This window comes from Peromyscus californicus, unplaced genomic scaffold, assembly GCF_007827085.1.
Source record: "Peromyscus californicus insignis strain IS unplaced genomic scaffold, ASM782708v3 Scaffold_3__1_contigs__length_106647218, whole genome shotgun sequence".
NCBI classification, from domain to species: domain Eukaryota; kingdom Metazoa; phylum Chordata; class Mammalia; order Rodentia; family Cricetidae; genus Peromyscus; species Peromyscus californicus.
This window is the reverse complement of record NW_026294551.1, coordinates 35,255,793-35,283,551: the sequence shown is the minus strand read 5'-3', so window position 1 is coordinate 35,283,551 and position 27,759 is coordinate 35,255,793. Positions and strand designations below refer to the sequence as shown.

General features: G+C 42.0%; 1 protein-coding gene and 2 non-coding genes across 7 annotated transcripts in view; 1 reads left to right on the top strand and 2 right to left on the bottom strand.

Annotated features, from left to right (window-relative positions):
- The window catches only part of Rad51c (RAD51 paralog C), a 33,701-nt gene extending 18,263 nt beyond the window's left edge, over positions 1–15,438 (bottom strand). Inside the window, exons 1-6 of one of the 5 annotated variants that reach the window (XM_052758176.1) lie at positions 14,318–15,438; positions 12,883–13,141; positions 11,991–12,157; positions 8,183–8,316; positions 4,231–4,362; positions 898–964 (exon numbers count right to left, since the gene is read on the bottom strand). In XM_052758176.1, the coding sequence (XP_052614136.1) occupies positions 898–964; positions 4,231–4,362; positions 8,183–8,316; positions 11,991–12,157; positions 12,883–13,141; positions 14,318–14,435 (877 nt within the window). In that variant the 5' untranslated portion in view covers positions 14,436–15,438. The other 4 variants (XM_052758180.1, XM_052758179.1, XM_052758178.1 and 1 more) reach the window with 4 other exon arrangements.
- Positions 15,439–19,315: 3,877 nt separating this feature from the next.
- On the bottom strand, positions 19,316–19,419 carry LOC128123526 (U6 spliceosomal RNA). The gene has a single exon (XR_008222705.1). It is a non-coding gene; the product is annotated as a U6 spliceosomal RNA (small nuclear RNA).
- Positions 19,420–27,527: 8,108 nt separating this feature from the next.
- On the top strand, positions 27,528–27,691 carry LOC128123528 (U1 spliceosomal RNA). The gene has a single exon (XR_008222707.1). It is a non-coding gene; the product is annotated as a U1 spliceosomal RNA (small nuclear RNA).
- The last annotated feature ends 68 nt before the right edge of the window (positions 27,692–27,759 follow it).

Below are 27,759 nucleotides of genomic sequence, written 5' to 3'. Positions count from 1 at the left end.
CTAAGACTGAGGGTTTGGGCTTTTTAAAATTTATGTTTCATTTTAAGCTGTCAGTGCTCTTAATGGCTGAGCCATCTCTCAGGCCCCCAAGATTGAGGGGTTTGTTTGTTGAGACAGGGCTTCTGTGTAGCCCTGTCTGTCCTGAACTCTCTGTAGACCAGGCTAGCCTCAAACTCAGAGATCCACCTGCCTCTGCCTCCTAAGTGCTGGATTAAAGGCATGTGCCACCACCACCCAGCAAGACTGTGTAGCTAGAGTTTTCCTGCCTGGCCCACAGTCAGGACAAATCTCTGCCACCCGCCAGTCCCACAGCCACTCAGACCCGACCAAGTAAACACAGAGACTTATACTGGTTACAAACTGTATGGCCGTGGCAGGCTTCTTGCTAACTGTTCTTACAGCTTAAATTAATCCATTTCCATTAATCTATACCTTGCCACATGGCTCGTGGCTTACCGGTATGGTATCTTCACATTGTTTCTCATCGTGGCGGCTGGCAGTCTCTCTGACTCAGCCTTCCACTTCCCAGCTTTATTCTCCTCCTTGTCCCGCCTACACTTCCTGCCTAGCCAATGGCCAATCAGTGTTTTATTTATTAACTAATTAGCAACACATTTGCCATACAGAACACTCCACAGCAAGACTGAGGTTTTAATGTCTAAAATCCTATTTTGAATATTTACTTCTCAGGTTTCTAACATAGTTGCCAGATAGTAGGTACTCAATAAATGTCTGTTAAATTATGAAATGGTAGGTCAGCATCTCAGGACACTGTGCTCAGTGATCAGATGTGTCAGTGAGTAAAGCAGCCTCTACTTAAAAGCTTATAGTATTCAAACACATGAAAAGGTAGGAAAACATTACAACAAAAATGTTTTATCTACTTCATTTACCCACCTAATGCAGGGACAAGTAATGCTTGATTTTTATCAATCTTTGTTGTCATTTGATTAGTTAAAATAACCTATAAAAGTAAAACATAAGAGAGTTAGGATATGCTTGGTGGTGGTAGCACATGACTTTAATTCTAGCACTTGTGAGTTTGAGGCCAGCTTGGTCTATAGAGCTGGTTCCAGGATAGCCAGAGATGTTACAGAGAGAAACCCTGTCTTGAAAAAAAAAAACAAACAAACAACAAGTTGTATGTAAACAGTCCTATGAGCTTAATATTCTGAATATAACAAGTTAAAAGAAAATATATTAGAGACTGTAGAGATGACTCAAATTCAGGACCCATATTCAATTTCCAGACTCACATGATGACTCACAACAACCTCTAACAGAGGTTCTCAACCTTCCTAGTGCTTCAACCCTTTAACACAGTTCCTCATGTTGTGGTGGCCCCAACCACAAAATTATTTTCATTGCTATTTCATACCTGTAATTTTGCTACTGTTATGAATCATAAAGTAAATATCTGTGGTTTTGGATAATTTGGAGGTCTCGACCCACAAGTTGAGAAGCTGATTTATAACTTCAGTTCCAGAAGACCTGATGCCCTCTTATGACCTCCTCCAGCACCAGGCACACATGTGGGGCACAAACATACATGCAGGCAAACACATACAAATTAAGTAACCTTTTAAAAATACAATTCTTTCTGAAGTAAGGGGAAGAGATGAGGGGGATATGCTCACTTCTTTGAAAATTTGAAAGTGCTGAGATTAAAGTCCTAAATCACCAACACCTGGCATACATGTTTTCTTTTATAAATTGCCTTGGTCAGGGAAGGACTGGGAGGACAGGAGGGAAGGGTAACTTTGGTAGGGATGTAAAAACAAAAATAAATAAATAAATAAAGTATTCCATTTAATAAAATTTAAAAGCATTAAAGAAAAATAAGTAAGTTGCCTTGGTCATAGTGTTTTGTCACAGCACTGTAAAGGTAAGACAGCTAAGCATAGTGGTACATGCCTTTAACCCAGCACTTAGGAGGCAAGAGGCAGGGGCAGATAAATCTCTGTGGGGTTTTTTTTTTTTGCTGTTGTTGTTTGTTTGTTTTTTCCAAGACAAGATTTCTCTTCTTGGCTGTCCTGGATCTCACTCTGTAGACCAGGCTGGCCTTGAACTCACAGAAATCCACCTGCCTCTGCCTCTGGAGTGCTGGGATTAAAGGCCTGAGATACCAATGCCTGGCTAAATCTCTGTGTTTAATTCTAGCCTGGTGGAATGAGTTCTAGGAAAGACAGAGGTACATAGTGAGACCTTTTCTTAAAAAAAAAAGAGTAAGATCGAGTTCAAGGTCATCCTCAGATGTATAGTGAGTTTAAAGCCAATCTGACCTAAATGAGACCTTGCCCTGAAAAAACAAAACAATAAAACTCTAGTTTCTAACCACCATCTTTAATTCCAGTCTTCGATCCAATGCCCTCTTCTGGCCTCCTTGGACACAGCATGGACATGGTGCACAAACATACATGCAGGTGTAGTACACATGCACGCATAAAAGATTTTAAAAAATTAAAAATAAGGTGGAGAGCGACTGAGGAAGACAGCCAATGTTGACCTCTGGCCTCCACAGGCCCAGGCCCATGCCCACTTGTACATGGGCTTACATGTACACACACAATCCAAAATTTATATACATATAAATGGAGAGAGCTAAATTAAAATAGGGCAGGAGATGTATGAAGTTCAATGGAGGAACGTCTGCTTAGTATGTCTGAAGTCCTGAGTTGGAGCAGCAGCAACAGCAGCAAAACAACAAAACAAGAAAAACCCACCAAAACCTAGAGAACTGACTCTATGCAGACTATTTGTCTTGAGCGCCCTCTACTGGGGGATCTTCAGGATACCACCACTAACAATGCTAAATTCCAATTAACAGTAAGAAATAATTCAAAGAGCACTATGCTTTGGCAAAAAGAATATGGCAAGAGGGCTGGTAAGATGGCTCAGTGGGTAAAGACTTCTCCATGGAGTCTGACAATGTAGGTTTGCTCTCTGGGCCCCCATAGTGGAGAGAACTGACTTCTGTAAGTTGTCCTCTGACCATGTAAGTGCCATGGCACATGCAACCACACATGTACATGAACACAAAATAAATAAAATATAATTTAAGAATAAGATCTGGAAACGTAAAGAAAATGTATGTGTTTTATTTATTTATTTGTTTGTTTAATTTCCTATTATCAGCTTGATACAGTACAAATTCTTATCCTAATAGTGAAATGTTTCATTGAGGCTTGCCCAGTAATTGAGTAAAACTATGTGGCCTCCCTGGTTCTGTGGGTTGCAGTCTGATTGTTCTTTGCTTTATATCTAGTATCCACTTATGAGTGAGTACATACCATGTTTGTCCTTCTGGGTTTAGGTTACCTCACTCAGGATGTTTTTTTCTAGTTCCATCCATTTACCTGCAAACCTCATGCTGTCATTGTTTTTCTCTGCTGAGTAGTAAGTACTCCATTGTGTCTATGTACCGCATAGAAAGTGTGTATGTTTTAAATTTTATAGAGAAAGTTCTTTATTTACGTTTGGTGTATCATAGGCACATGCTAACAACTCCCTGGAAAGGTAAAAACACTAAGTCAAAGCATCTTCTCTCCCACCTCTCTTCTGACAAGAGCACTTTGTCAGTGGGCGGAGGTGGCTGCAGAGTGGGAATCACTGGCTAACCCTAACACTGCACTCCTCGGCTCTGCACTATGCACTTCTCCCTTCACACTTCCAATCTAATGGTTCTAGGGCCTAGGCAGTCGCTCTAAAGAACACTTGCCTACTATGCTTGAGGCTCTGTGTCTAATCACTATTATTACCAAAAAAAACCAACCAAACAAAAAAACCTTGGCTTTTCCATAAACCATCTCCATTAAAAGCACTGTACAATAACAAATGTCTGTAATGTCAGTATTCAGGAGGATAATGAGTTCAAGGACGGACAGACTACATATCACATTTCAGACTATTTATCCAGGTTGTTTCCAACAAGCAACAATAACAACCACAAACCCCCAAAACCATGTTCATGTTATTTATCCTTACTCATGCAAAATATGTATAAATTTAGACATTAATTTTTGTTTGTTTTGCTTTTTTGAGACAGGGTTTCTCTGTGTAGCCCTGGCTGTCCTGGAACTCACTTTGTAGACCAGACTGGCCTTGAACTCAGAGATCCACCTGCGTCTGCTGCCCCAGTGCTGGGAATGTATGTACAACTACCACTGCCAAGCTAGACATTAATATTTCATACAATCCTAACTATAAAATTAATTGATTAATAATACTTACAGCTAACCTGTGATTATTTGCAAGGCTGATCATTTGTTGGGCCAGGCCATTTAGTAGTCGAGTACGAAGGGACAGATCATCAAAGTCATGACGAAAAGGAAAAGCAATACCATCTATGATCACCAACCGCACCTAAACACAGGAGAATGAAATCAGGTTCTGAGTTAGAATTACAATAATAAAAATGGCATCCCAAAAGCATATTCCATTACAGAAATAAATCTTAAAATCGAGGGCTTACAAAAGAAAGGCATCGAGTAGGGTGCAGTGGCACCTTTAATCCCAGCACTCTGGGAGGCAGAGGCAAGTGGATCTCTGTGTGTTTAATACCAGCCTGGTCTACAGAGTGAGTTCCAGGACAGCCAGGGCTGTTACACAGAGAAATTCTGTCTCAAAAAACAAAAACAAGGGCTGGAGAGATGGCTCAGCAGTTAAGAGCACTGACTGCTCTTCCAGAGGTCCTGAGTTCAATTCCCAGCAACCACATGGTGGCTCACAACCATCTGTAATGAGATCTGGTGCCTCTTCTGGCCTGCAGTCACATATGCTATATACATAATAAATAAACAAATAAACAAATAAACAAATTTAAAAAAACTAAAACAAAACAAAACAAAAAAATTAAGAAATAAAAAAAAATTTTTTTAAAGAAAGAAAGAAAAGAAAAAAGAATTCTAGCCAGCTGGGCATTTTTGATGAAGCTGGAGAAATGGCTCAGAAGACTCAAGTTCAGTTCCTAGTACCCATGTCAGGCAGTTCACAACTTCCTATAACTCCAGCTGTCTAGGGGATCCCAATGCCCTCCTCTGGTCTCCAGTCACTTGCATAATTAAAAATAAGAGCACAGTGGTATATACCTGTAATCTCAGCACAAAAAAGGTAAAGGTAAGAAGAGGGTCATGAATTTCAGGCCCGCCTGGGCTATACAGTGAGACTATCTCAAATTAAAGAAAAATGAGTATTAGAATTTTCTTTTCTTTTATAATGTTGGAGTTAAATCTGTGGCACATACGTGGTAAGCATTCTACTACTGAGCTATATTCCTCACCCTCGGGCTTATTTCTAACTCTTCAAAGGTTTTCTTTTAAAATTCACTTTATTATTTTATGTGTATTAGTGTTTTGCCTCCATGTATGAATGTGTACCATGCTTGGTTCTGGTGGCTGTAAAGGCCAGAGGAGGGCAAGAGATCCCCTAGAACCAAATTTACAGATGGTTGTGAGCCACTATGTGGGTGTTGGAAATCCAACCCAGGTCCTCTGAAGAGCAGCCAGTGTTAACCGTTGAACCATCTCTCCAGCCTTCAAAGGCTTTCTTTCTTTTGCAAAGTATTCACCCAATGATCCTACACTAAACATTACCTGAACACACACACACACATATACACACACACACATATATATATTTTTTGAGACAGAGTTTCTCTGTGTAGTTTTGGTGCCTGTCCTGGATCTTGCTCTGTAGAACAGGCTGACCTCGAACTCACAGAGATCCACCTAGCTCTGCCTCCCAAGTGCTGGGATTAAAGGCATGGGCTACCTGAATACTATATGACATGCACATGCACAGTTCTAGTTTCATTTTTGTTGCTGTGAGATGGCTCAGCAGATAAGAGGACCCAGGTTCAATTCTCAGCACCCACACAGCAGTGTACAACCTTCTATAACTCCAGTTCCAGGAAATCAATGCCCTCTTTCAGGCTTGTGTGGCCACTGCACACACATGGTACACAGACACACATGCAAGCAAAATGCCCATATATACAAAAATAAAAAAAATTAACAAAAAAATTGTTATGGTATGGTGGGTTTGATTGAATGTCCCCATAGAGTCTAGTATCTGAATACTTGGTTCCCAGTTGGTGGTGCTGTTTGGCGAGGCTTAGGAGGTGTAGCTTTGCTCGAAGAAGTACATCACTGGGAACAAGTTTCGAGGTTTCAAAGCCATGTGCCATTTCCAGTTCCTTCTCTCTGCTTCCTGTTTGTGGTTCAATTAACTCTTATCTCTTAACCCTCTGCAACCAAAAGCTTAGGTAAACTCTTCCTTCTGTGAGTTGCCTTGGTCATGGTGTTTCAGCACAGTAACAGAAAACTAATTGCAAGAGAGCCTAAACAGCCACAATAATCTTGAAAAAGAACAAAGTTAGAGGACTCATGTTTTCTAATTTCAAAATGTACTAAAAAGCTATAGTAGGGGCTGGAGAGATGGCTCAGAGGTTAAGAGCACCCACTGCTCTTCCAGAGGTCCTGAGTTCAATTCCCAGCACCCACATGGTGGCTCACAACCATCTGTAATGAGATCTGGTGCCCTCTTCTGTGTACATAATAAATAAATCTTTAAAAAAAAAAAAAAAAAAAAAAAAGCTATAGTAACCAAAACAGTCTAATAGTAGCTGAGAATCTGTGGTAGAACCCTTGCCTAGCATGGACTAGACTCTAATTCGAGTCCCAGATAAAAGAGACTAACAGATTGGATAGATAAAGAGATAGTAGAATAAATAGATAGATACATATATACACACATGTGGTGATATTGTGTTCCCCAAAATATTGTGCACTCTAATAAATTTATCTGGGGTCAGAGAACAGAACAGCCACTAGACAGACATAGAAGTCAGAAAATGGTGGCACTCATACCTTTAATCCTAGCATTCCAGAGGCAGAAATCCCGCTGGATCTCTGAGTTTAAGGCCACACTGGAAACAGTCAGGCGTGGTAACAAGAGGTTTTAATCTCAGGAAGTGATGGCAGAAAGCAGGAAGGTATATAAGGCGTGAGGACCAGGAACTAGAACTGGTTAAGCTTCTAGGCTTTTAGCAGTAGTTCAGCTGAGAGCCATTCAGATGAGGACACAGAGGCTTCCAGTCTGAGGAAACAGATCAGCTGAGGAATTGGCAAGGTGAGGTGGCTGTGGCTTGTTCTGCCTCTCTGATGTTCCAGCATTCACCCCAATACCCAGCCAGGATTTGTTTTTGTTTTTTTTAAGATTTATTTATTTATTATGTATACAGTGTTCTGTCTGCAGGCCAGAAGTGGGCACCAGATCTCATTACAGATGGTTGTGAGCCACCATGTGGTTGCTGGGAATTGAACTCAGGACCTCTGGAAGAGCAAGCAGTGCTCTTAACCTCTGAGCCATCTCTCCAGCCCCCTAGATTTATTTTTATTAATAAGACCTTCTAAGATTTCTGCTACACATACACACATACATTGGATAGACAGATATAGACACATATAGATTAGATAGATAGACAGACAGACAGAGTGAGTAAGGAGAGGTAAACCAATTGAAATTAAGAAAAAAAAAAAAAAACAGAACAAATGCCAGGTATGGTGGCACACACCTTTAATCTCAGCACTCGGAAGTCAGAGGCAGGCGGATCTCTGAGTTTGAGGTAAACCTGGTCTACAGTACAAGTTCCAGGACAGCCAGGGCTGCACAAAAAAAAACCCTTGTCTTGGAAAAATAAATAAATAATAATAAATAAATAATAATAATTAAACAGGCTGAATATGGTAACAAAAGCCTGTATTCCAGCACTTGAGTGAAGACAGAATGATTAGAATTCAAGGTCAGCTGGGTAGGGTGACCCATACCTTTAATCTCAGCACACCAGAGGCAGAGGCAGGTGAATCTCAAGGCCAGACTGTTCTACAAAGTGAGTTCCAGGACAGCCAAGGATACAAAGAGAAACTTTGTCTCAAAAACAAAACAAAACAAAAAAACCAACAACAACAAAAAACCCAAACAAACAAACAAAAAAAACAAAACCTATACACAAGAACATATATTCTGAAAGGTGAATATATGCAAAATAAGTAGAGTATAATAAATAAGTTGTAGAGCAGGGACAGAGGGACTTCTGAACTGGCATCAAGTTTATACTACACTGCTGTTTACTTTTGTATTATCAACACTGTCAAACACATTGTTTCCCTACTCTGATCCATACCTTTGAATGATCTGAAAGGAAATCTGGAAGGAGATAGACTTGTGCCAGCAGCTCAGTGTAATCATGACAGCGGAAATAATAAATATGGGAAAGAATATTTTCAAGAGTAAAATCCTCCAAGGCTTTCTGATGGTCTGAAACAAACAACAAAACAATCTTAAAAGTTTCGTTTTTCTTTTTCTAATAGTCTGACAATCATAGATGGGCTTTGTATCCTTGAAAAAAACAGCATAATTTCTAGAAGATACCAGAACAACTGAAAAAAATCACTGTGAACTGTGACTTGATGAAGGCTGATCTATTGTTTTATGTTTTCGACTGTTTCATTAAGAGTTCTTGCAGAGGACCCAGGTTTGGTTCCCAGCACGCTCACAGCAGCTTACAACTGTTACAACTGTCCATAGCTCCAGTTCCAGGGGGTCCAATGCCGCCTTCTGGCCTCCATGAGCATCAGGCACAGGCATGGTGCACTTTGATGCAGACAAAACACCCAATCACATTAAAATATTTTTTAAAAAATATTTTAAAATGCAATAATTAGTTTCTCATTTCAATACGAAACTCATTTTATCATCTTTGATTTTATGTGTAACGTACTAGGGACTGTTTACTCACAAAATAAAACTAGATTCTGTTTATCTTTTCGTATCTCCAGTTATTGATTTCCACTGAACAGAAGTATCACAACTGAAGCTTCTCTTTCTTGTTTTTGAAGAATACAAATTCGGAATTCAAAGGAGGAGCTGGTGAGATGGCTCAGTGGTTAACAGCACTGACTGCTCTTCCAGAGGACCTAGGTTCAATTCCCAGCACCCAGGTGGCAGCTAACAACTGTCTGATACCCTCACACAGACATACATGCAGGCAATTAAAAAAAAAAAAAATTCAAAGGAAAAGCCAGGGGTTAGGGTGTCGGGGAAGAGTATTTTAAGGTGTGTTACTTTTGTTTATGTTGCATTTGTTGAACTCTGTGAAGCTGTATTACTTTGCCTGTCTAAAACATCTAATGGTCTAATAAAGAGTGGAATGGCCAATAGCGAGGCAGGAGAAAGGATAGGCAGGGCTGACAGGCAGAGAGAATAAATAGAAGGAAAAATCTGGGAGCGGGAGAAGTAGCAGCCAGAGAAGGAGGAGGACTCCAGGGGCCAGCCACCCAGCTACACGGCAAGTCACAGAGTAAGGAACAAAGAAAGGTATACAGGAATAGAGAAAGATAAAAGTCCAGAGGCAAAAGATAGATGGGATAATTTAAAGTTAGGGAAGCTGGCTAGAAACCAAGCTAAGGCCGGGCATTTAAAAGTAAGAATAAGCCTCCCTGTGTGATTTATTTGGGAGTTGGGTGGTAGGTCCCCCAAAAGAGAAAAAACAACCAACATTTGGGGGTGTGGTTCATGACTTTACTCCTAGCACTCTGGAGGCAAAGACAGGCTGATCTCTGAGTTCAAGGCCAATTTGATTTACAAAGTGAGTTCAAGGACAGCCAGGGCTACATAGAGAAACCCTGTTGTGAAAACAAAACAAACAAAAGAAACACAAGAGAATTCAAAGGAAAAATGTTCCAATGGAATATATTTTCCCTTTAATACTATCAGTTGACCTTTAAGTAGTAACAATACGAAATCTTAACACTGGCTTAAAAAGTCAGTATGGTTTAGAGTTCAAGGCCACCTTGGTCTAAATAGAAAGTTCTGGGACAGCCAGTTATATGGAGACAATGTCAAAAAATAAAAGGGGGGAAGAGTGCTTAGAAAGATAGCTCAGTAGTTAAGAATACTGGCTGCTCTTCTAGAGCAGTCAGGGTTTGATTCCTAGAACCTACATAGCAGCTCACAACAGACTGTAACTCTAGTCTGAGGAGATCTGATACCCCTCTTCTGGCCTCCAAAGGCACTGTACTCACACAGTATATACCTACATTCAGGCAAAACACCCAAAAACAAAAAAGAAAATAAAGTAAGAAACTAATTACTGCATTTTAAAATGTATTTTTCAAAAAATATTTTAATGTTATTAGATGTTTTGCTGGTATGAAAGTGCGCCTTGTGTGTACCTTATACCCACAGAGGCCAGAAGGCAGCACTGGACCCCTTGGAACTGAAGCTATGGACAGTTGTAAGATGCCACGAGGGTCCTAGGAACCAAACCGAGGTCCTCTGCAAGAGGAATTTAAAGAATTCATTTAAGGAATGAACTCTCTCTTCAGGCCCTGTGATATATTTCATGACTGACAAGATGATAACCTGAGTTCAATCCCTAGGACTCACAGTGGAAGAGAAAACAATTCAAGTTTTCCTCTATCTCCACACATATACATACACACTAAATCCAATGATAGCATTTTTTAAAGATGTATGTATGTGTATGGTGCTTTGTCTGCATCTATGTCTGCACACCAGAAGAGGTCACTGATCCCATTATAGTTGGTTGTGAGCTGCCATATAGTTGCTGGGAAGTGAACTCAGGACCTCTGGAAGAACAGGCAGTACTTTTAACCACTGAGCCATTTCTCCAGCTCAATAAATGTCAGAAACTCTTTAACTTGTGAGTTTCAGACCAGCCCGAGCTACACAGTGAGTTCCAAGCCAGTTTGGGTTACAGAGTAAGAGCCTGCTTCAAAAAGCCAAATAAAAATGTACTTATGCTTTAACATTATAGAACAAAGCCAACAGGGGGCCAGAGTTGGAGGTGCAAGGCCCTGGGTCAGGCCCAGACTCACAAAGAGAACACACAGAGATCCACACAGAGAACAGGGGCTGAAATGAGGCTCAGTGAGAGAGTGCTTGACTAACATTTCCAGGGCTCTAGGTTTAACTAGCCCAACAATGCAAAAATAAACAACAAAACAAAACAAAAGACCAAAGAAATGAGTAGCTCACACCTGTAATCCCAGCAGGTGGGGAAAGGAGGCAGGAGGCTCCAGCTCAAGGTCAGCCTCAGGCACATAGCAGTATATCCTGGGAACTAGATTCCAGGTTAGTAAACTCCAGCTTCTTCCAATATACACTAAGTTAGCAAAAAACTTTAATCATACACCAATCATTAAAAACTTCACATCCCAGTGCCTCAGTACATCTATTGCACATACAGCAAGTTTTTAAGGTGTTTATTCAAGTATAGATTGTGACAGAGTAAGACATCTTAAACAGAAGAATTATTTTGTCTTCTACCTTTCCAGGGTCTCTACTGAAAAGACATCTTCTAACAAGAGAATAGAATTTGTTTTGTTTTGAATGAACTGGATGTGTGCATGCTTATGCAAATGCCACAGTGCATCTGTGGATGTCAGAGGACAACTTCCAGGAGTTCTCTCTTTCTACCACATCGGTTCTAGGGATCAAATTCACATTAGCAGCTTGGTGACAAGCACCTTTACCTGCTGAGCCGTCCTTTTCAGTTATTTATAAAAGTAATGACTAGTGTGCTGGACAGGCGGCTCAGTGGTTAAGAATGTGAACTGTGCTGGGTGTGGAGGCTTGGCAGGTGGATGTTTTTGAGTCTGAGGCCAACCTGGTCTATAGAGTACCAGGATAGCCAGTACTATCACACAGAGAAACCCCCTCTTGAAAAACCACACACACAAAATTAAAACTCAAAAAAAGTAATGGCTGCTAAGTTGGGTATGACACAGATATCATTCCAGCATTTTGGAGACTGAGGCTAAAGGATCAGAGAGCTAGGTTACAGAAAGAGTACTGTATATCATTTTGCAACAAAAGTATTAGAGTTTAACTTGTCATAAGCTTCAAGTTTGGGACAATCTCTCACTGAAATCGTCTTTCTTGTACAGGAGTACCATGTGTTAACTTACCTTCGTCCATGTGTGTTCCTGCTATAAGATGAAGGTGCTGAATGCAGGCAGTTGCAAGGGCTACCACTCTATCAATCATAAAACTTCCCTCTGTATCAATAAATACTGCTTCACCTGCTATCCCTCCAAAACATTCTGGAATCTGCACATCCACTGCCAACTGCATACTGTCAAGAAATCAGTCACATGACCAAATCATTATCACAACCATCTAAAATGTCTTTTGTAAACCACACATAATCATCAGCTAGACCATCAAAAGTTTTCTAAATACAAACATAGTACCCCAAGGCAAAAGAGATGGCTGACTCTACATAGCTCCAAATACATGTGAATAAATACATGCCTAGATTATAGTTAAGGTGTTGCACAAAATTATGATTAAGGAACTCCTAGTGGTTTTTAGGTTTCTAGGAATTGAATGCTTTATATTTTCTCCCTTTTGAGACAGGGTCTTGCTATGTATCTCTGGCTGGTCTAATAATTGTTATATAGTCCATACTGTCCTCCAACTTACAGCAATCCTGCTTCAGTATCCTGAGTGATAAGATTATAGGAGTATGTCACCAAGCCTGGTTCAGAATTCTTTATCATATATAAATCAACTTTTAAATATTTGACAAATATATCTCAGGAGCCAACTAACTAGGAGAGTATCTGCTTACTCTAGTGACCACGTTATATTACAAAAGAAACATTTTTTATTTCAAAACCATTCTATCCATTTACCAAGATGGGGTACTGAGATAATATGAACGATAAGCTAATTGTTTGATGCATGAAGTAGTAACATATCCTTTTCAGTATTCTGACTACAAACTCACAGCACAACAGTCTATTAGTTACATAAAATTCTAAGTCTATCCTTAAGTAGGGAACATCCTTATTTTACCATAACTGTGTTTTTCCAACACCTGGTACACCACAAACTTCTGTCGTTTTCATTAGGGGTATTCCACCCCCAAGAACGTTGTCTAGTGCTGAACAGAAGGTGATTATGAAGCCTTGGGTATGCTCCTGCTCAAGAAGTTTCAGTGCTGTGCACTTCCTGTCTGCCACAGAGGTCCCAGCACATCTTGGTTGATCTGTGAGACATTCTCTTCTTACAATTTGTAGAGTTTCTAATGCTTCCTCCTTAGATATTCCAACTTCTGAAAACAAAAAAAACAAAAAAACCTGACATTAGAGATTTAAAAGTCTAACTCAGCCGAATGTGGTGGCCCACACCTTTATCCAAGCACTACTAGACAGGCCAGCCCGATCTAGGAGCAAATTCCTGGACAGCCAAGACTACACAGAGAAGCCTGTCTCAAAAGCAACCAAAGGTCTAACTCTGTGATGAATTATCGCGTTAATTTCAAGGTTTATTTAGTGGCTGGGGCTCAAAGCCAGAGCCTTGGGCACGAGGGGCTAGTTAGCGCTCTCTCTACTTCTCAGCTACTGCCCTGTTAGCATCATTCCTGCTACTAAAACTCAAAATTACGACTGGGGTGTAGCTCTGTGGTAGAGTACTTAACTAGCATTTGCAAAGCCCTGAGTTCAATACCGAACACTTAAAAAAACAAAAAACAAAAAACCCAACCAGGTTCCATTCTGCCCTCTTTGGTGAACAGCCAAGAGCTGTGTGCATAGTATTAGCGGCACAGTAGATGACCACAGCCAGCTTTACTTTTGTGTACATTAAGGATGCAGTGGTTCCCACTTGTAAGTAATCTGAAGAGCTCTGAGAAAAAATGTTTGGGGTATTCCGTGAATTATGAAGGTTGTCGTCTTTCTAGGGCTTTCTCCTGGTCTAAGGGAATGGGTTATTCCTTTTATCACTTAAGTGTCTCTATTTTTTTTTTTTTTTTTCAGAGCTGAGGACCGAACCCAGGGCCTTGCTTTACCACGGAACTAAATCCCCAACCCCAAGTGTCTCCAGTCGTACTCTAATGCTTTATTTCTCGAATTCAATTTCCATCCCCCACCCAGGAACTTGGAACAGCGACTACTACATGGCTTTTCTGTTTTCCAATTCTAGAGCCACTATTACCCAACTCAGTTATCATGAAACCTCAAGATGAAAAATTGGTTCCTTCATCTATAGATTAGACACCCTGGTCCAAGAGACTTCCTTCGAGCATAGGTGAAGCAGTCCTCAAAGCATCCAGGAGGCGCGGGGACAGAGAAAGCAATCAGTAAACGTTTTCTCCACACAGTTCCAACCACAAAATTTAGGAGGCGGAGTCAAAGCGCAGCTTTACGTCGTGAACGCGGTGGCGGGAAAACGAAGATGGAGGCGGCGCCGAGCGGCCGCGGTGCACCAGCTGGCCGCGGGGAGCCGTTACCTTTGCTGAGCTCAGACGGCTTCACCTCCAGGATGTCCTCGGCAGTCTGGAAACCTGCAGCCACCAGCTTCACGCGCACCGCGGGCGACAGCGGGAAACTCACGAATTCCCGCTGCATTTTGAAAGCGCGGCGCCTCCGCGCCCAGTGACGTGGCGCGGGAGGCGCGAAAGCCCCAGCGGCCCAAACCCCGCCCGCCCCGGGCCACGCCGCGTGACGTCATGCGCACAGCGGAAGGGGCGGGGCTCGCGCGGCCTAGCCTCACGAGGCCTTGCTGCAGGGGTCATCCCACCAGTGTCCACGCTGCAGCGTGGTCTTCCAATGTGACTCCGCCGAAGCGCTTTGGGGCGGGGGGTTCCCTTTCCAAGGGTAGAGCTTGACAGTGAAAAAGCGAGGCTGGAGATGCGAGGCCCGGTAGTTTCTTGCCCTCGCTCTGGCCTGTTTCATGGGTTCCTCGAGTCTTTAGTAGAAATCATCCCCCTAGGTGGACGTAGCTGAAGCAGCAGCAACCGAACCCTGGTCAGTCGCCAGTTTCTCGCTGCGAGAACCATAGAGACGTGTCGTGGGAGGCTCCTTGTGTGCCCGCACCCTAGGAATAGAGCCCTTGGCTCTTGCTAGCTGGGTCCCCGTCACTTGCTTCCTCCTGGCTTCTCCCGCCCTCGCGAGGGATTGTGGGCCAGCCCCCCCCCCACCTTGGGGGGGGGGCAGTAGTGAGGAGCCGTTGGCGCTCGAGCGCCCACGCACGCTACCCACGCACGCCACCCACGCACGCCTTCCAGTGCGTGAGGAGCCGGGCCTTCGCTCGGGTGCGTGGCGGTTCCTGAGAGGTGGCTGAGCGCATTCATGTCCACTGGGCTGCCTAGCGTGTGAATAGCTGGAAAAGTAAGAAACCATGACTTCTGGTCTCCTCCTCCGCGTCGTGGTCGTCGTCTAGCCTGGGCCGCTCGTGTCCTAAGAGGGAGGGGCTGGACTCCTTTAGTAGCGGCGGAAGTGACCGCTTCCAAAACAGAACTTTTGGGGGAGATTGGCAGTTTGGAAGGTGACTTAGGAGGTCCTTTACCTAAGAAGTATGGAGATGATGTAATGAATTGTCTCGTACGCTACATTAAAATAAACCTTCTACGCCGGGCGGTGGTAGCGCTCGTATTTGATCCCAGCACTCGGGAGGCAGAGGCAGGCTGATCTCTGAGTTCGAGGCCAGCCTGGGCTACAGAGTGAGTTGCAGGACGGCCAGGGCTACACAGAGAAACCCTGTCTCAAAAGACAAAATAAAATAAAATACCTCCTCAGTTGTGGGATACAAGCCTACGCAACTCTCCCCGTTTGTACCCTACTTATCCATCACAGCTCTTTATTATTGCAGTTCTTTTGTGGATATGTGCAGGCACACAAGGCACGGTGCTAGTGTGGAGATCAGAGGAGTTGGTTCTCAGCGTCCATCCTGTGGGTCCTGGGGATGGAATTCGGGTTGGCAGACTTGGCAACAAGGCCCTTTACCTGCTGAACTATCTCACCTCTCCCTTGGCAATGGTTCTTAGCCTGGATTTTTATTCAGAGCTTTAAGGAACTCCTTAAATACAGCAAATTGGTGTTTAAATACTAAGGGAGGAAGCAACATGTTGAGCAGTGTAGTTTTAAATATGCATTAAATATGCATATGTCATAAAAAGTATGAGGATGTTTAAGCACAGTTTTTTTGAAACTAAAATTTAAACCTAGAACCCTTTTTATTATCCTGAGCAATCTCCAAATTCTGTTTTTGGTTTTTTCGAGACAGGACTTCTCTGTGTAGTTTTGATTCCTGGCCTGGATCTCCCTCTGTAGACCAGGCTGGCTTCGAACTCAGAGATCCTCCTGGCTCTGCCTCCCGAGTGCTGGAATTAAAGGCGTGCGCCACCACTGCAAGTGATCATGATGTGTGCTGGAGAGACAATTTACAGTGGTCTGTCTTTGCAGTAGTCTGTCCTTCCACCATGTGGGTCCAGAAGTCCAGTACAGGTCTTCAGGCTTGACTGCAAACACTTTTTTCCACTCAGCTATTTCCCCAGCCCTTTAGGTTTGTCTTTTCTTTTTTTTCTTTTTTCTTTTTTTTCTGTATCAGAGCTGGGGAGATAGTTCATTGGGTAAAGTGCGTGTCATGTAAGCATGAAGTTCAAGTCTCCAGAATGCTTTTAAAGCTGAGCATAGTAGCACTTGGATAATCCTAGTGCTCCTACGTTGAGACGTGAGGTAGAGATAGGAACGTCCTGGAAGCTTGTGGACCAGCTAGCCTAGCATATTCGGTGGTGTCTTTGTTAGGGTTACTATTGCCAAAAACAAGTGGAGGAGGAGAGGGTTTATTTGGCTTACACTTCCAGATCACAGTTCATCATCAAAGGAAGTGAGGGCAGGACCCTGAAAGCAGGAGCTGATGCAGAGGCCATAGAGGAGTGCTGCTTACTGGCTTCCTCCTCATAGCTTGCTCAGCCTGCTTTCTTATAGAACCCAGGACCACCAGCTCAGGGATGGCACCACCCACAATGGGCTGGGCCCTCTCCCACCAATCACTAATTAAGAAAATGCTTTACAGGTTTACCTACAGCTCAGTTAATGGAGCCATTTTCTTCACTGAGGTTCCTCCTCTCAGATGACTTTAGCTTGTGTCAGATCGGCATAAAACGAGCCAGCACAGTTGGCTAACAACAGAAAGACCCGATTTCAAGGTGGGAGGTGAAGACAATAACCAAAGCTGTTCCCTGACCTCCACAAGCATTCCTTGGCACTAATGCACCCAATCTCCCTCACACAGATGCATGCCTTCACACAAATTATTATAAGAAAAAATTTATCAGAGGCAGGACATGGTGTCTCATATCTGTAATTCTAGCATTCAGAGGCTTGGGCAGGAAGACTGTCTCTAAGGACAGCCTGGTGTATTGAAGAACAGGCTAGCCAATGTTACATAACACTGGTCTCAAAAAAAAAATGATGTTTTACACCTTTAACCTAAGCACTAGGGAAGAGGGGTAGCCCTTTGAGCTCTATATAACAAGTTCCAGGGTAGCCAGGATTATATAGCAAGATCCTGTCTCAAAAATAAAAATAAAAAAAACAGAAAAAGGCTGAGAGATGGTTCAGTGCATAACAGGAGCCTGTCTCTAAGCCTAGTGACTGTTGGTTGAACCCTCAGGCCCCCATGGTGAAAGGAGACGGGCTGACTCCTGAATGTTGCCCTCCAACCTCCATATATGCCCCCCTTTTCAGAAAACAAATATATAAAATGTAATTGCAAAATAAATCTTTCTAGTGCTGGGATCCAGAGCCTCACACATGATAGACAAGTGGTTTACCAATTGAGCTACGTCTGCAATCCATTTATTCAAATTTGAGACATAGTCTGTGTTTCCAAAGCTGACCTCAAATTTATAATCCTCTTGCTTCACCTCTGGAGTAGTGGGGTTATATGTATCACCATGCCTAACTCACTGCTGTGTGGGTGTTGTAGTGTTTGGTTGGTTGGTTGGTAGGTTGGTTTTGAGGCAGGTTCTTTGTAGCCTAGGCTACCATAACTTACTATGCAGTACAAATGGGCCTCAAATGTGAGGCAGTCCTTGTACTTCAGCCTCCCAGGTGTTGGAATTACAGTTGTCAGCCACCATGCCATGTCACCAGTTTAAGAAAATATTAAGTCAGGCAGTGGTGGTGCACACCTTTAACCCCAGCACCTGGGAGGCAGAGGCATGTGGATCTCAGGTCAAGGCCAGCCTGGGCTACAGAGTGAGTTCCAGGACTGCCCAGAGAAACCCTGTCTCAAACCAAAAAAAGGAGAAAAGAAAAAGGTATTAATAGGGAACCACTGTGAAAGCTTAGTGGGTAATGTCATTTGCTGCCAAGCCCCGAGGGGACCTGAGTTCTATCCCCAGGACCTACATGGTGGAAGGAGAGAACCAGCTGATGCCCTCTGATCTACACACATGAGTTGTGGCACTTGCATGCAAGTTCATAAACACAGACACTAAGTAAATGTAAAAAACTAAAAGTGTAGTTAGAGCCAGGAAGATAGCTTGTTGGGGAAGGGACCTTTCTGCCAAACCTGACAATCTGAGTTTGATTCCTAGGACCTACCTGATTGAAGTAGAGAAGACAGACTTCCACAAGTTGCCTATGATTACTATTACCATCGTAGCACCTTTATACCCAATAATAAATAAATAAAGCTAGGCTTCATACCAAATCAATCAATCAATCAGTCAAGTAATGCTAGGGCCAGTAAGATGGGTCATTGGGTAGGATGCTTGCTTCCAAGTTTGAACACTAGCATTCAATCCTCAGGGACCACATGGGGGGAGAAAAGAACTGACTCCCACAGGTTTTCCTCTGATTACACACACACTGTTCCGTGGCACGTACATGCCCACACACACACACACACACACACACACACACACACAATTAAGTAAATAAATAATGTTATCAACAATAAAGAAGTTCAAGTTAGAAAACTTCTATAAGTAGTATTTGAGCTTTGAAATTTTTAGTAATGATAGCTTAGTTCACACATAACTCCTTTTTCCCTTTCAGGCATCATTCAGATTTCAATTGTCTTGACATTTTTATTTTTCTTTTCGCTTTTTTTTAATATTTATTTTTTTATTATGTATACAGTGTTCTGCCTGCATGTGTGCCTGCACGCCAGAAGAGGGCATCAGATCTCGCTATAGATGGTTGTGAGCCATCCTGTGGTTGCTGGGAATTGAATTCAGGACCTTTGAAGAGCAGCCAGTGCTTTTAACCTCTGAGCCATCTCTCCAGTCCCCCCTCCCCTTTTCTTTAATAATTTATTTACTTTTGTTTTATGTGCATTGGTATTTTGCCTGAATGTATGTATGTGTGAGGGTGTCAGATCTTGGAGTTACAGACAGTTGTGAGCTGCCACATGGTAATGGGAATTGAACCCAGTTTCTCTGGAGAACAGCCAGTGCTCTTAACCGCTGAGTCATCTTTCCAGCCCCTCTATTTTTCTTAATATGGAATGCTTTGCAAATTCTCATGTCATCCTTGCACAGGGGCCATATGAATCTTTTTTGTATCATTCCAGTGTTAGTAAATGTGTTTTTCAAAGCAAGCATTTAACATTAACTCCACAACAGAGATGTGATGTTTTATTTATAGATTGTATATATGTACATGTGTATGTGTGTTCATATTTAATAACAGCACTCAGGAGTGAGTTTAGGGCCAGCCTGCTCAATATAGTGAGTTCCATGGCAGCCAAGGCTAGTGAGACTCCGTCTCAAAAATAAAATAAAAATAATAAAAAATAAAATAGCTGACAAATAGTCAAATGTAGATCAGTTGCCTGGCACATGTGAGCCCCAGAGTTCAATTTCCAGCACTTGAAAGGAAAAGAAAAGAGAAAAAGATGAGAATACTTCTTGCTTCCATCATAGAATCCCTTCCCTGGGTCCTTTTTTTTTTTTCTCGAGTCAGACGTCTCTGTTTTCAGTTGTCACTTCTTAGAGTTTGTTGTTGTTTTGTTGTTTGTTTTTTTAACTTTATTTTATGTGCATGGGTGTCAGATCCCCTGGAACTGGATTCACAGACAGTTGTGAGCTGCCATGTGGGTGCTGGGAATTGAACCCCGATCCTCTCTGGAAGAGCAACCAGTGCTCTTAACTGCTGAGCCATCTCTCCAGCCCTGTCACGTCTTAGTTTTTGTTTTTTGTTTCATTGTTTTTTGACTTTCCAAGACAAGGTTTCTCTGTGTGACAGTCCTGGCTGTCCTGGAACTCACTCTGTAGACCAGGCTGGCCTCGAATTCACAGATCTGCCTCTGCCTCGAAAGTGCTGAGATTAAAGGCTTGCTCTACACTGTCTGGCCACTTCTTAGTTTTAGTAAGATATTTAAAACAGCATTGTTAGGACGGAGCGATGACTCGTCAGTGAAGAGCACTGACTGCTCTTCCAGCAGATCCAGCATTGTTTCCACACATGCTCACATTAAATCAAAGATGGCTCCAGCTGACAAGGTGGGGGAAGCCTTGCCTCTCTCAGCTTTGTAGCGAGTCCTTTACTCACTGGCTCTGTTTTTACTCAATGTATCTCTCTCTCTCTCTTTTTTTGTTGTTGTTGTTTTTTGTTTTTGAGACAGGGTTTCTTTTGTGTAACAGAACTGGAACTTGCTCTGTAGACCAGACTGGCCTTGAACTCAGAGATCTGCCCGCCTCTGCCTCCCGAGTGCTAGAATTAAAGGCAAGCCTTACCAAGCCTGGCATGTTTTTCTCTCTCTCTCTCTCTCTTTTTTTTAAGATATAAAACTTAAGCTAAGTTATTTGGGCAAAGGAAAGAATACCAGAAGAATCCTGTAAATAAAATGACTTGGGAAATAGGGTGATTCTGCTGTGGTCTTAAGAGTTCTCTAGAGGAATAGAACTGGTAGAATGAGTCTGTATTAAAAGGTGATTTATTAGAGTGGCCTACAGACTGTAAACTAACTGGCTCAACAGTGATTGACTACTGATAGAAAAGCCAAGAATCGTGTAGTGTTTTAGTCTACAAGGCTAGACGTACGTCTCGGTTGATCTTCAATCTATGTTGGAATCCTGAAGAAAGGTTCTAACACCAGTGAAGGAATGCCTCAGAGGCATGGTAGTGAGGGCAAGCAGGCAGATTACCACAGGCTGAATTGATGTAAATTTATCACACGTGTGGTGGGTTGTAAGGATAGCAGTATTGTAGTTCACTTGAATGTCATCCTACAGCCAAAAAGGGCTGTGTTCCAGGAAGTTTTGGAGGCTCTCCAGGAGATTTACTACCTTAACCTTTCAAGCTTCCAGAGGCTTCCACATTCCTTAAATATGATCCCTTCTCCCACCTTCCAAGTATGCTAAGCAATTTAGTATCTTGTCTCTGACTTCTGTTGTTACCTCTGTATTTCTCTAGCTCTTTTGTGTGCTGTGTGATTTACTTTAGACTCACCTGGGTAACCCAGGATAATCTCCCCATCTCAACTACTTAATCACACCTGCAAAATCCCCTTTGCAGTGATGGAAAAGACAGGTTCACAGATTCCCAGTGGGTCATTCCGCTTGCCATATCAACAAAAACCTCATACATTTTTAGGATTCTGAAAATACAACAGTATTCAAAGTTTAGTTCAGCTTTTGTAATTACAAAAGGCTTTTGTGCCCTAAGTAATAGAATAACAATAGGATGAAGAGACTTTACATATGTTTAACGTGTTTAGAATCTGATGGTGATATGCTGGGTAACCAGTAACCGCTACTTACCTAAAGAGTATACCGTGGAGGTGGTTTTCCCAGAGTAAGGCTCACCCAATGCACTCCAGATGTGCTGACCTCTGTGGTTTTCCCAAATGCTGGAAACTTGACTGTGATTTGTGGGGTAGAGAACAACTCTGTTAATGCTCTATGTAATGTATTGTTTAACATCAGAAGCTATTTGGGGACTTTTTGCTAATGTAGGGTAGTTTGAACCAAACTTGGGAAGTTGGTGCAGAAGCAGTTTAGTGACAGTTCCCCTTCATGTGACAGCAGTCTCCTAAATGCTGGTCTTAATTAAAGACATGGGTTGGAGAGATAGCTCAGAGGTTAAGAGAACTGGCTGTTCTTCCAGAGGTCCTGAATTCAATTCCCAGCAACCACATGATGGCTCACAACCATTTTTAATGAAACCTGGTGCCCTCTTCCATCCTGCAGGGATACAGGCAGAACACTGTATGCATAATAAATAAATGAATGAATGAATGAACACTGTATGCATAATAAATAAATGAATGAATGAATAAATAAATAAATAAATATTTTTTAAAAATTTAAAGACTTGTGTTACCACCCACTTGCCACATTCGTAGTTTTTAAGAATGTGTATTTGTAAAGCTGGGGAAAGGCTTACCAATCAATTTACTTGCCCAGCCCAGATTACAGAGTACACTTTTGAAGCTCAACAATTGTATGAAACTTTAAAAAGAGAGTGGGTGTGGTGGCACATGCCTTTAATCCTCGTGCTCCGGGGGCACAGAGGCAGGCAGATCTCTGTAAGTTTGAGGCCAGCTTAGTCTATGTAGGAAGTTCTAGGATAGTCAAAGCTATGTAGTGACACCCTGTCTCCAAAAAAAAAAAAAAAAAAAAAAAAGGAAAGAGTGGTAGAGTGGTAACCCATCTTCAAAATGTACTAAAATCAAATGGAAATCTGGAAAGGATTTGAGGAAATACTCAAACAATAAAACCAGAGGGAAGAAGTAGCATGAAGAGTTCGTTTGTCTGGTTTACCAGCCCTTCTGATGCAGGTACAAATGTTAGGAGAGCTCATTAAAGGTGATCTTTGACCAAAACCCACCACAGTGCTACTTGGTTCATGACCTGGCTAATGGAGAAGATAGTGGCAGGGATTGGGGGAGGTGGGAAAAGATGAGAATGATGGAGGGAAGTATGGAGATTACTTACAAGAACACGGGAAGATTCCATCACAATCGCCCCATCCCTGGGTAATGTTGCCTGAGGTTAGGGATGTCTTCTAGAACAGGGTGCCCTCACACTACAAAAGGGTGTAGTCAGTGATGACCCCTTCCTGAGTACTTGAGTTCTGAGAATATAGGAAGACACCACTATACACAGTACTGGAGATCAAACCCATGGCATGCTAGGCAAGCAAACATTCTGCCTACTGAACTATGTTCTCAGACCAAGAGAGAACATAGTTCCTTTCTTTTTCTCTCTTTTTAAAAAACATTTATTTATTCATATATTTAATGTATGTGAGTGCTCTGTCTTCATACACACCAGAAGGAATCTGATCCCATTATAGATGGTTGTGAGCCACCATGTGTTTGCTGGGAATTGAACTCAGGACTTATGGAAGATTACTCAAGTGCTCTTAACTGCTGAGCCATCTCTCCAGCCCCCAAAAATAGTTTCTTTGTATATATGTGTGTGTATACACATGTGGGTGCACATGAGTGGCAAAGCCAGAAGCCAAAATGTTAGTATGAAAGTTGTGAGGATGTTTTTTGTTTATTAGGTGTTGATTTTTATTGTTGTTGCTTTGAGACAGGTTCCTACTATGTAGCCCTGGCTAACCTGGAACTGGATATGTAGACAAGGCTGGCCTCGAACTCACAGAGAAGATCTGCCTGCCTCTACCTTAAAAGTGCTAGGATTAAAGGTGTGTGCCATTGTGCCTCGCCTAGTTGTTATTAAAACAGGGAAGGATAAAAATGTACAACAGAAGCTGGAAAGATAGCTTAATGGTTAAGAGCACTGGCTCCTCTTTCAGAAGACCCAGATTCCCAGTACTCACATGGCTGCTCACAACCATCTTAACTCCAATTCCAGAGGATCTGACCACCTCAGATAGCTTCCATGGGCACCAGGCATGTATGTGGGTGCATAGACATATATGTACCAATACATACATATACAGTATATAGATGGATGGGTGGGTGGATGGATGGACAGACAGACATATAGATGGATAGATAGATAGAGGTAGATAAAGAGAAAGAAAAAAGTTTTTAAGTTGGAGAGATGACTTAGCGGTTAAGAATGCTTGCTGCTCTCTCAGAAGACCCATACTCAGTTCCTAACACTTACATGGTGTCTTCCAATCATCTGTAACTGTAGTTCTAGGGAATCTGACCTCCTCTTCTGGGCTCTTCAAACACAAGGCACACTCATGGTGTACATATATACATGTAGACAAAACATTCATACATATAAAATAAACCTAAAAATTAAAATTTCATATGTATAGTTGTATGTGTGTCGTGGTGCACACGTGGAAATAATAAGTCAACTTTCAGGAATCAGTTCTCTTCTACCATGTGGGTCTCAGGGATCAAACTCATGTCATTAGGCTTGGTGACAGGCACCTTTATTAGCTGAGTTCTGATATCACAATGTTCCCTGTTTTTGTTTTGATACAAGGTCTCATAGCCTAGACTGACCTTGAACTTGCTTTGTAGTAGGGGATGACCCTGACATCTTGATTCTCTTGCCTCAACCTTTCAAGTGCTGAGATAATAGGTGTATATATGTGTGTAGGGATGATGTATTTGTTTTATTTTTACTTTTTGCAGTGTTGGTTATCAAACCCAGGGCTTTATGAATGTTAATTAAGCAATTGCTCTATAGCCTGGTAGTGATGGCACATGCCTTTAATGCCAACCCTGGGAAGGCAGAGGCAGGTGGATCTCTGAGTTTGAGGCCACCCTGGTCTACAGAGCAAGTTTCAGGACAAGCAAAGCTACATTGGGAAGCCCTATTTTGAAAAAAAAAAAATTGCTTTGGAAAAAAAGTAATTGCTGTGCCACAGAACTGTGCTCAGCCTCTACCTAGTGTATGGTGTGGTGACTTGTGTGTGTACATCTGCCTTTCCTAATATTTTGTATAACACACAATCATCGTGTAGTTTGTAGTCTACAGTTCCTTTCACTTACCAGATTTAAGGTTCATGCGTGATGTCACCTGTGTTGCTGATTCCTTCTTTTAGACAAGAGTTTTACCATGTAGCCCAGCTGACTAGGAACTCCTCATGTAGCCCAGGCTGGCCTTGGACTCAGAAGGATCCTCCTGCCTCTCTGCCTCCTGAATGCAGGGATTAAAGGATCGTGCTACTGTACTCTACAGATTGTTTCTTTTTATTACTGAATATTACATACTGGACGAAAACAGGACTCCTTTGAAATGCCTGGCCTGTTTGGGCTATAATAATAGTTATCAAAATAAAATAAAATAATAGTTTGGGGTTGGGATTTATCTCAGTGGTAGAGCGCTTGCCTAGTAAGCACAAGGCCCTGGGTTTGATCCTCAGCTCAAAAAATACCAAAACTTTAATTTGCATACATGTCATTCTGTAAACATGTTCCCTGTTTCTTTTGAGAAAATATGTAGGAATGACTACATTATTTGGAAGTATATAACTTTTTCAGAAACTATTGAACTGTTTTTTCAAAATGACTACTGTTTTATATTCTCACCAGCAAAACCTAAGTTTCTTTTTCTCTACATCCTTGCCGGCATTTATTTATTTATTTTGAGACAGGTCTCATTATGTAGCCCTGGCTGGCCTGGAACTTGATTTATAGACCAGTCTAGTTTTGCCTCTGCCTCCCAGGTACTGGGATTAAAGCAGTAGGCCACATATCTGGCCTGCCAGCATTTGATATTACCAGATATTTTTTATGTGTAGTGTTAAGGATCAAATCCACAACCCCGTGTGTACTAGATAAGCATTCTACCACTGATTTAAATTCCAAAACCTACTTTCATGGATTGTAGTCATTCTAGTTGGTGTATAATAATACATTATTGGTTTGGACTTTAATTTTTTTTTTTTTTTTTTTTTTTGGTTTTTTGATACAGGGTTTCTCTGTGTAGTTTTGCGCCTTTCCTGGAACTCACTTTGTAGCCCAGGCTGGCCTCGAATTCACAGAGATCCTAACTACGTGTATATATGAGACTCTGTGTGTGAGATGTGCACATGTGCGTACAGGTGCCCACAGAAGCCACAAGAGTGTTGGATCCCCTGGATCTGGAGTTACATGTGGTTGTGAATGTCCTGACATGGGTGTTAGAAAACCCTCATTCAAGCTTTTTAAAAGAAAATAGTCATGTACTGTGATGGTTAATATGACATTTAGACTTACTATTCTTGAGAGACCAAAAAGCAAAAAATATGTACATATACAAAATATACATATAATGTATATATCTATATCTATATGCCTGGTGTCATACCTGTAATCCTGTAATCCCAGGATTTGGGAAGCTGAGGCAAGAGGATCTCCAGTTTAAGACAGAGCCTGAGCTACATAATGAGAAAAGAAAAGGACTAATATCAGGATATTAAATCAAGTATTTGTGGAATGCTTCTGAATCCAGGAGCCTATGCTATAGGTCTCCCCTTTTCTCTAGCTAATCTCTGGTAGGTCTTTATTTCACTTCTACATCTAAACTATGTTCAGTACTATAACCAGAGTCCTTTCGTTCTCCTCCAGGGAAACCTTTGCGGCCAGTCTAAGCTGTAGACTGGTGTCCAGAGTCCTTTGCATTTGTGCCCTACTCTTCTTTTTCTGAGCCAGTAGCCTGTAAACAGATACTCCTCCTTAGCTTTAAGACCAGTTTGTGTAGTATGTAGGTAAGACATATTTTTCTTTGCCTACAATGAGCGTATTCCCACTTGTTCTTTTTTCTTTAACATTTATTTTAATTATACAATAGATTAAGTAATGATTAAACACTACTTAAAAGCACTTTCTTCTTACACCCAAATCCTGCTTACCATTTCATTCTTTCCAGAGCTTTTGTTAAGAAATGATACACAATGTCTTTTTAATCTTTAAGATGTGCCTCAAGCTGGGTATGCTGGTGTACACCTTATAATCCTAGCACTCTGGGGGTCTGAAGCAGTTGGGTTGTCGTAAATTTGAGGCCATCCTAGGACTACAGAGCAAGTCTTTCAAACAAGCAAACAAATCAAACCTGAAAGTCTGTTCTCTTCTTCAACCATGTAGGTCTCTGGAATCAAACCCCATTTGTCAGCCTTGGAGGCAAGCACCCTTACTGCTCATGAACCATCAGTCTGAACATTTTTACATTTGCCAGGGAGCGTAAGACTGTCCACAAATAATATGCATTGAAAGCTAACCATTCTGAACCGGTTTCCACATCTGTAAAGATGGAGGAATGATAGTAACAGCCTCGTGACTTGCAAAAATTAAATTTAGTGTTATATGTAAACGAACGAATGGTCCCTCCCGCTACTGTCGTTGCAGCTGCTTTTGTTGTTACTCTTAATCTTGATTCACAGTAATCTATGTGTCCGATTCCTTTGCTTATGAAAGAAAATTCCTACAGTGTTCTAGGAGGCTACAAAACAAAAGACACAGCCAACTACCACCTAATGGGCTCATTGGTATTCACGTGCTGACAGGGAGGCAGTTCCGGTATCAGGAAGTGAGTCACTATGGAGGTGGTACTATGTAGATTAAGAATTCAGGAGCAGGCTGGGAAAAGCTGCTACTTCCACATTTGTGGTTTTTGGAGTGTAGTTTTGGGGAAATTACAAGACTGCCAATCCTCCTAAGAGTTTCCGAATGTTGGAACCTACTGTATATAACGATATAGAGATTTTTTTAATGAGGGCTTAAGTTTGCACCGTATCTTTAAAATGCTATGCACACCAGGCTGTTCAGGCTATGTGCTATTGCAACTCATACTTACCTGGCAGGGGAGATACCATGATCACGAAGGTGGTTTTCCCAGGGCGAGGCTTATCCATTGCACTCCGGATGTGCTGACCCCTGCGATTTCCCCAAATGCGGGAAACTCGACTGCATAATTTGTGGTAGTGGGGGACTGCGTTCGCGCTCTCCCCTGATTGTCCGGGTTGAAAAGAAGACGACCTAGAAGACAACCTCTCACGTGCCATGCAAAGTGCTGTCTGT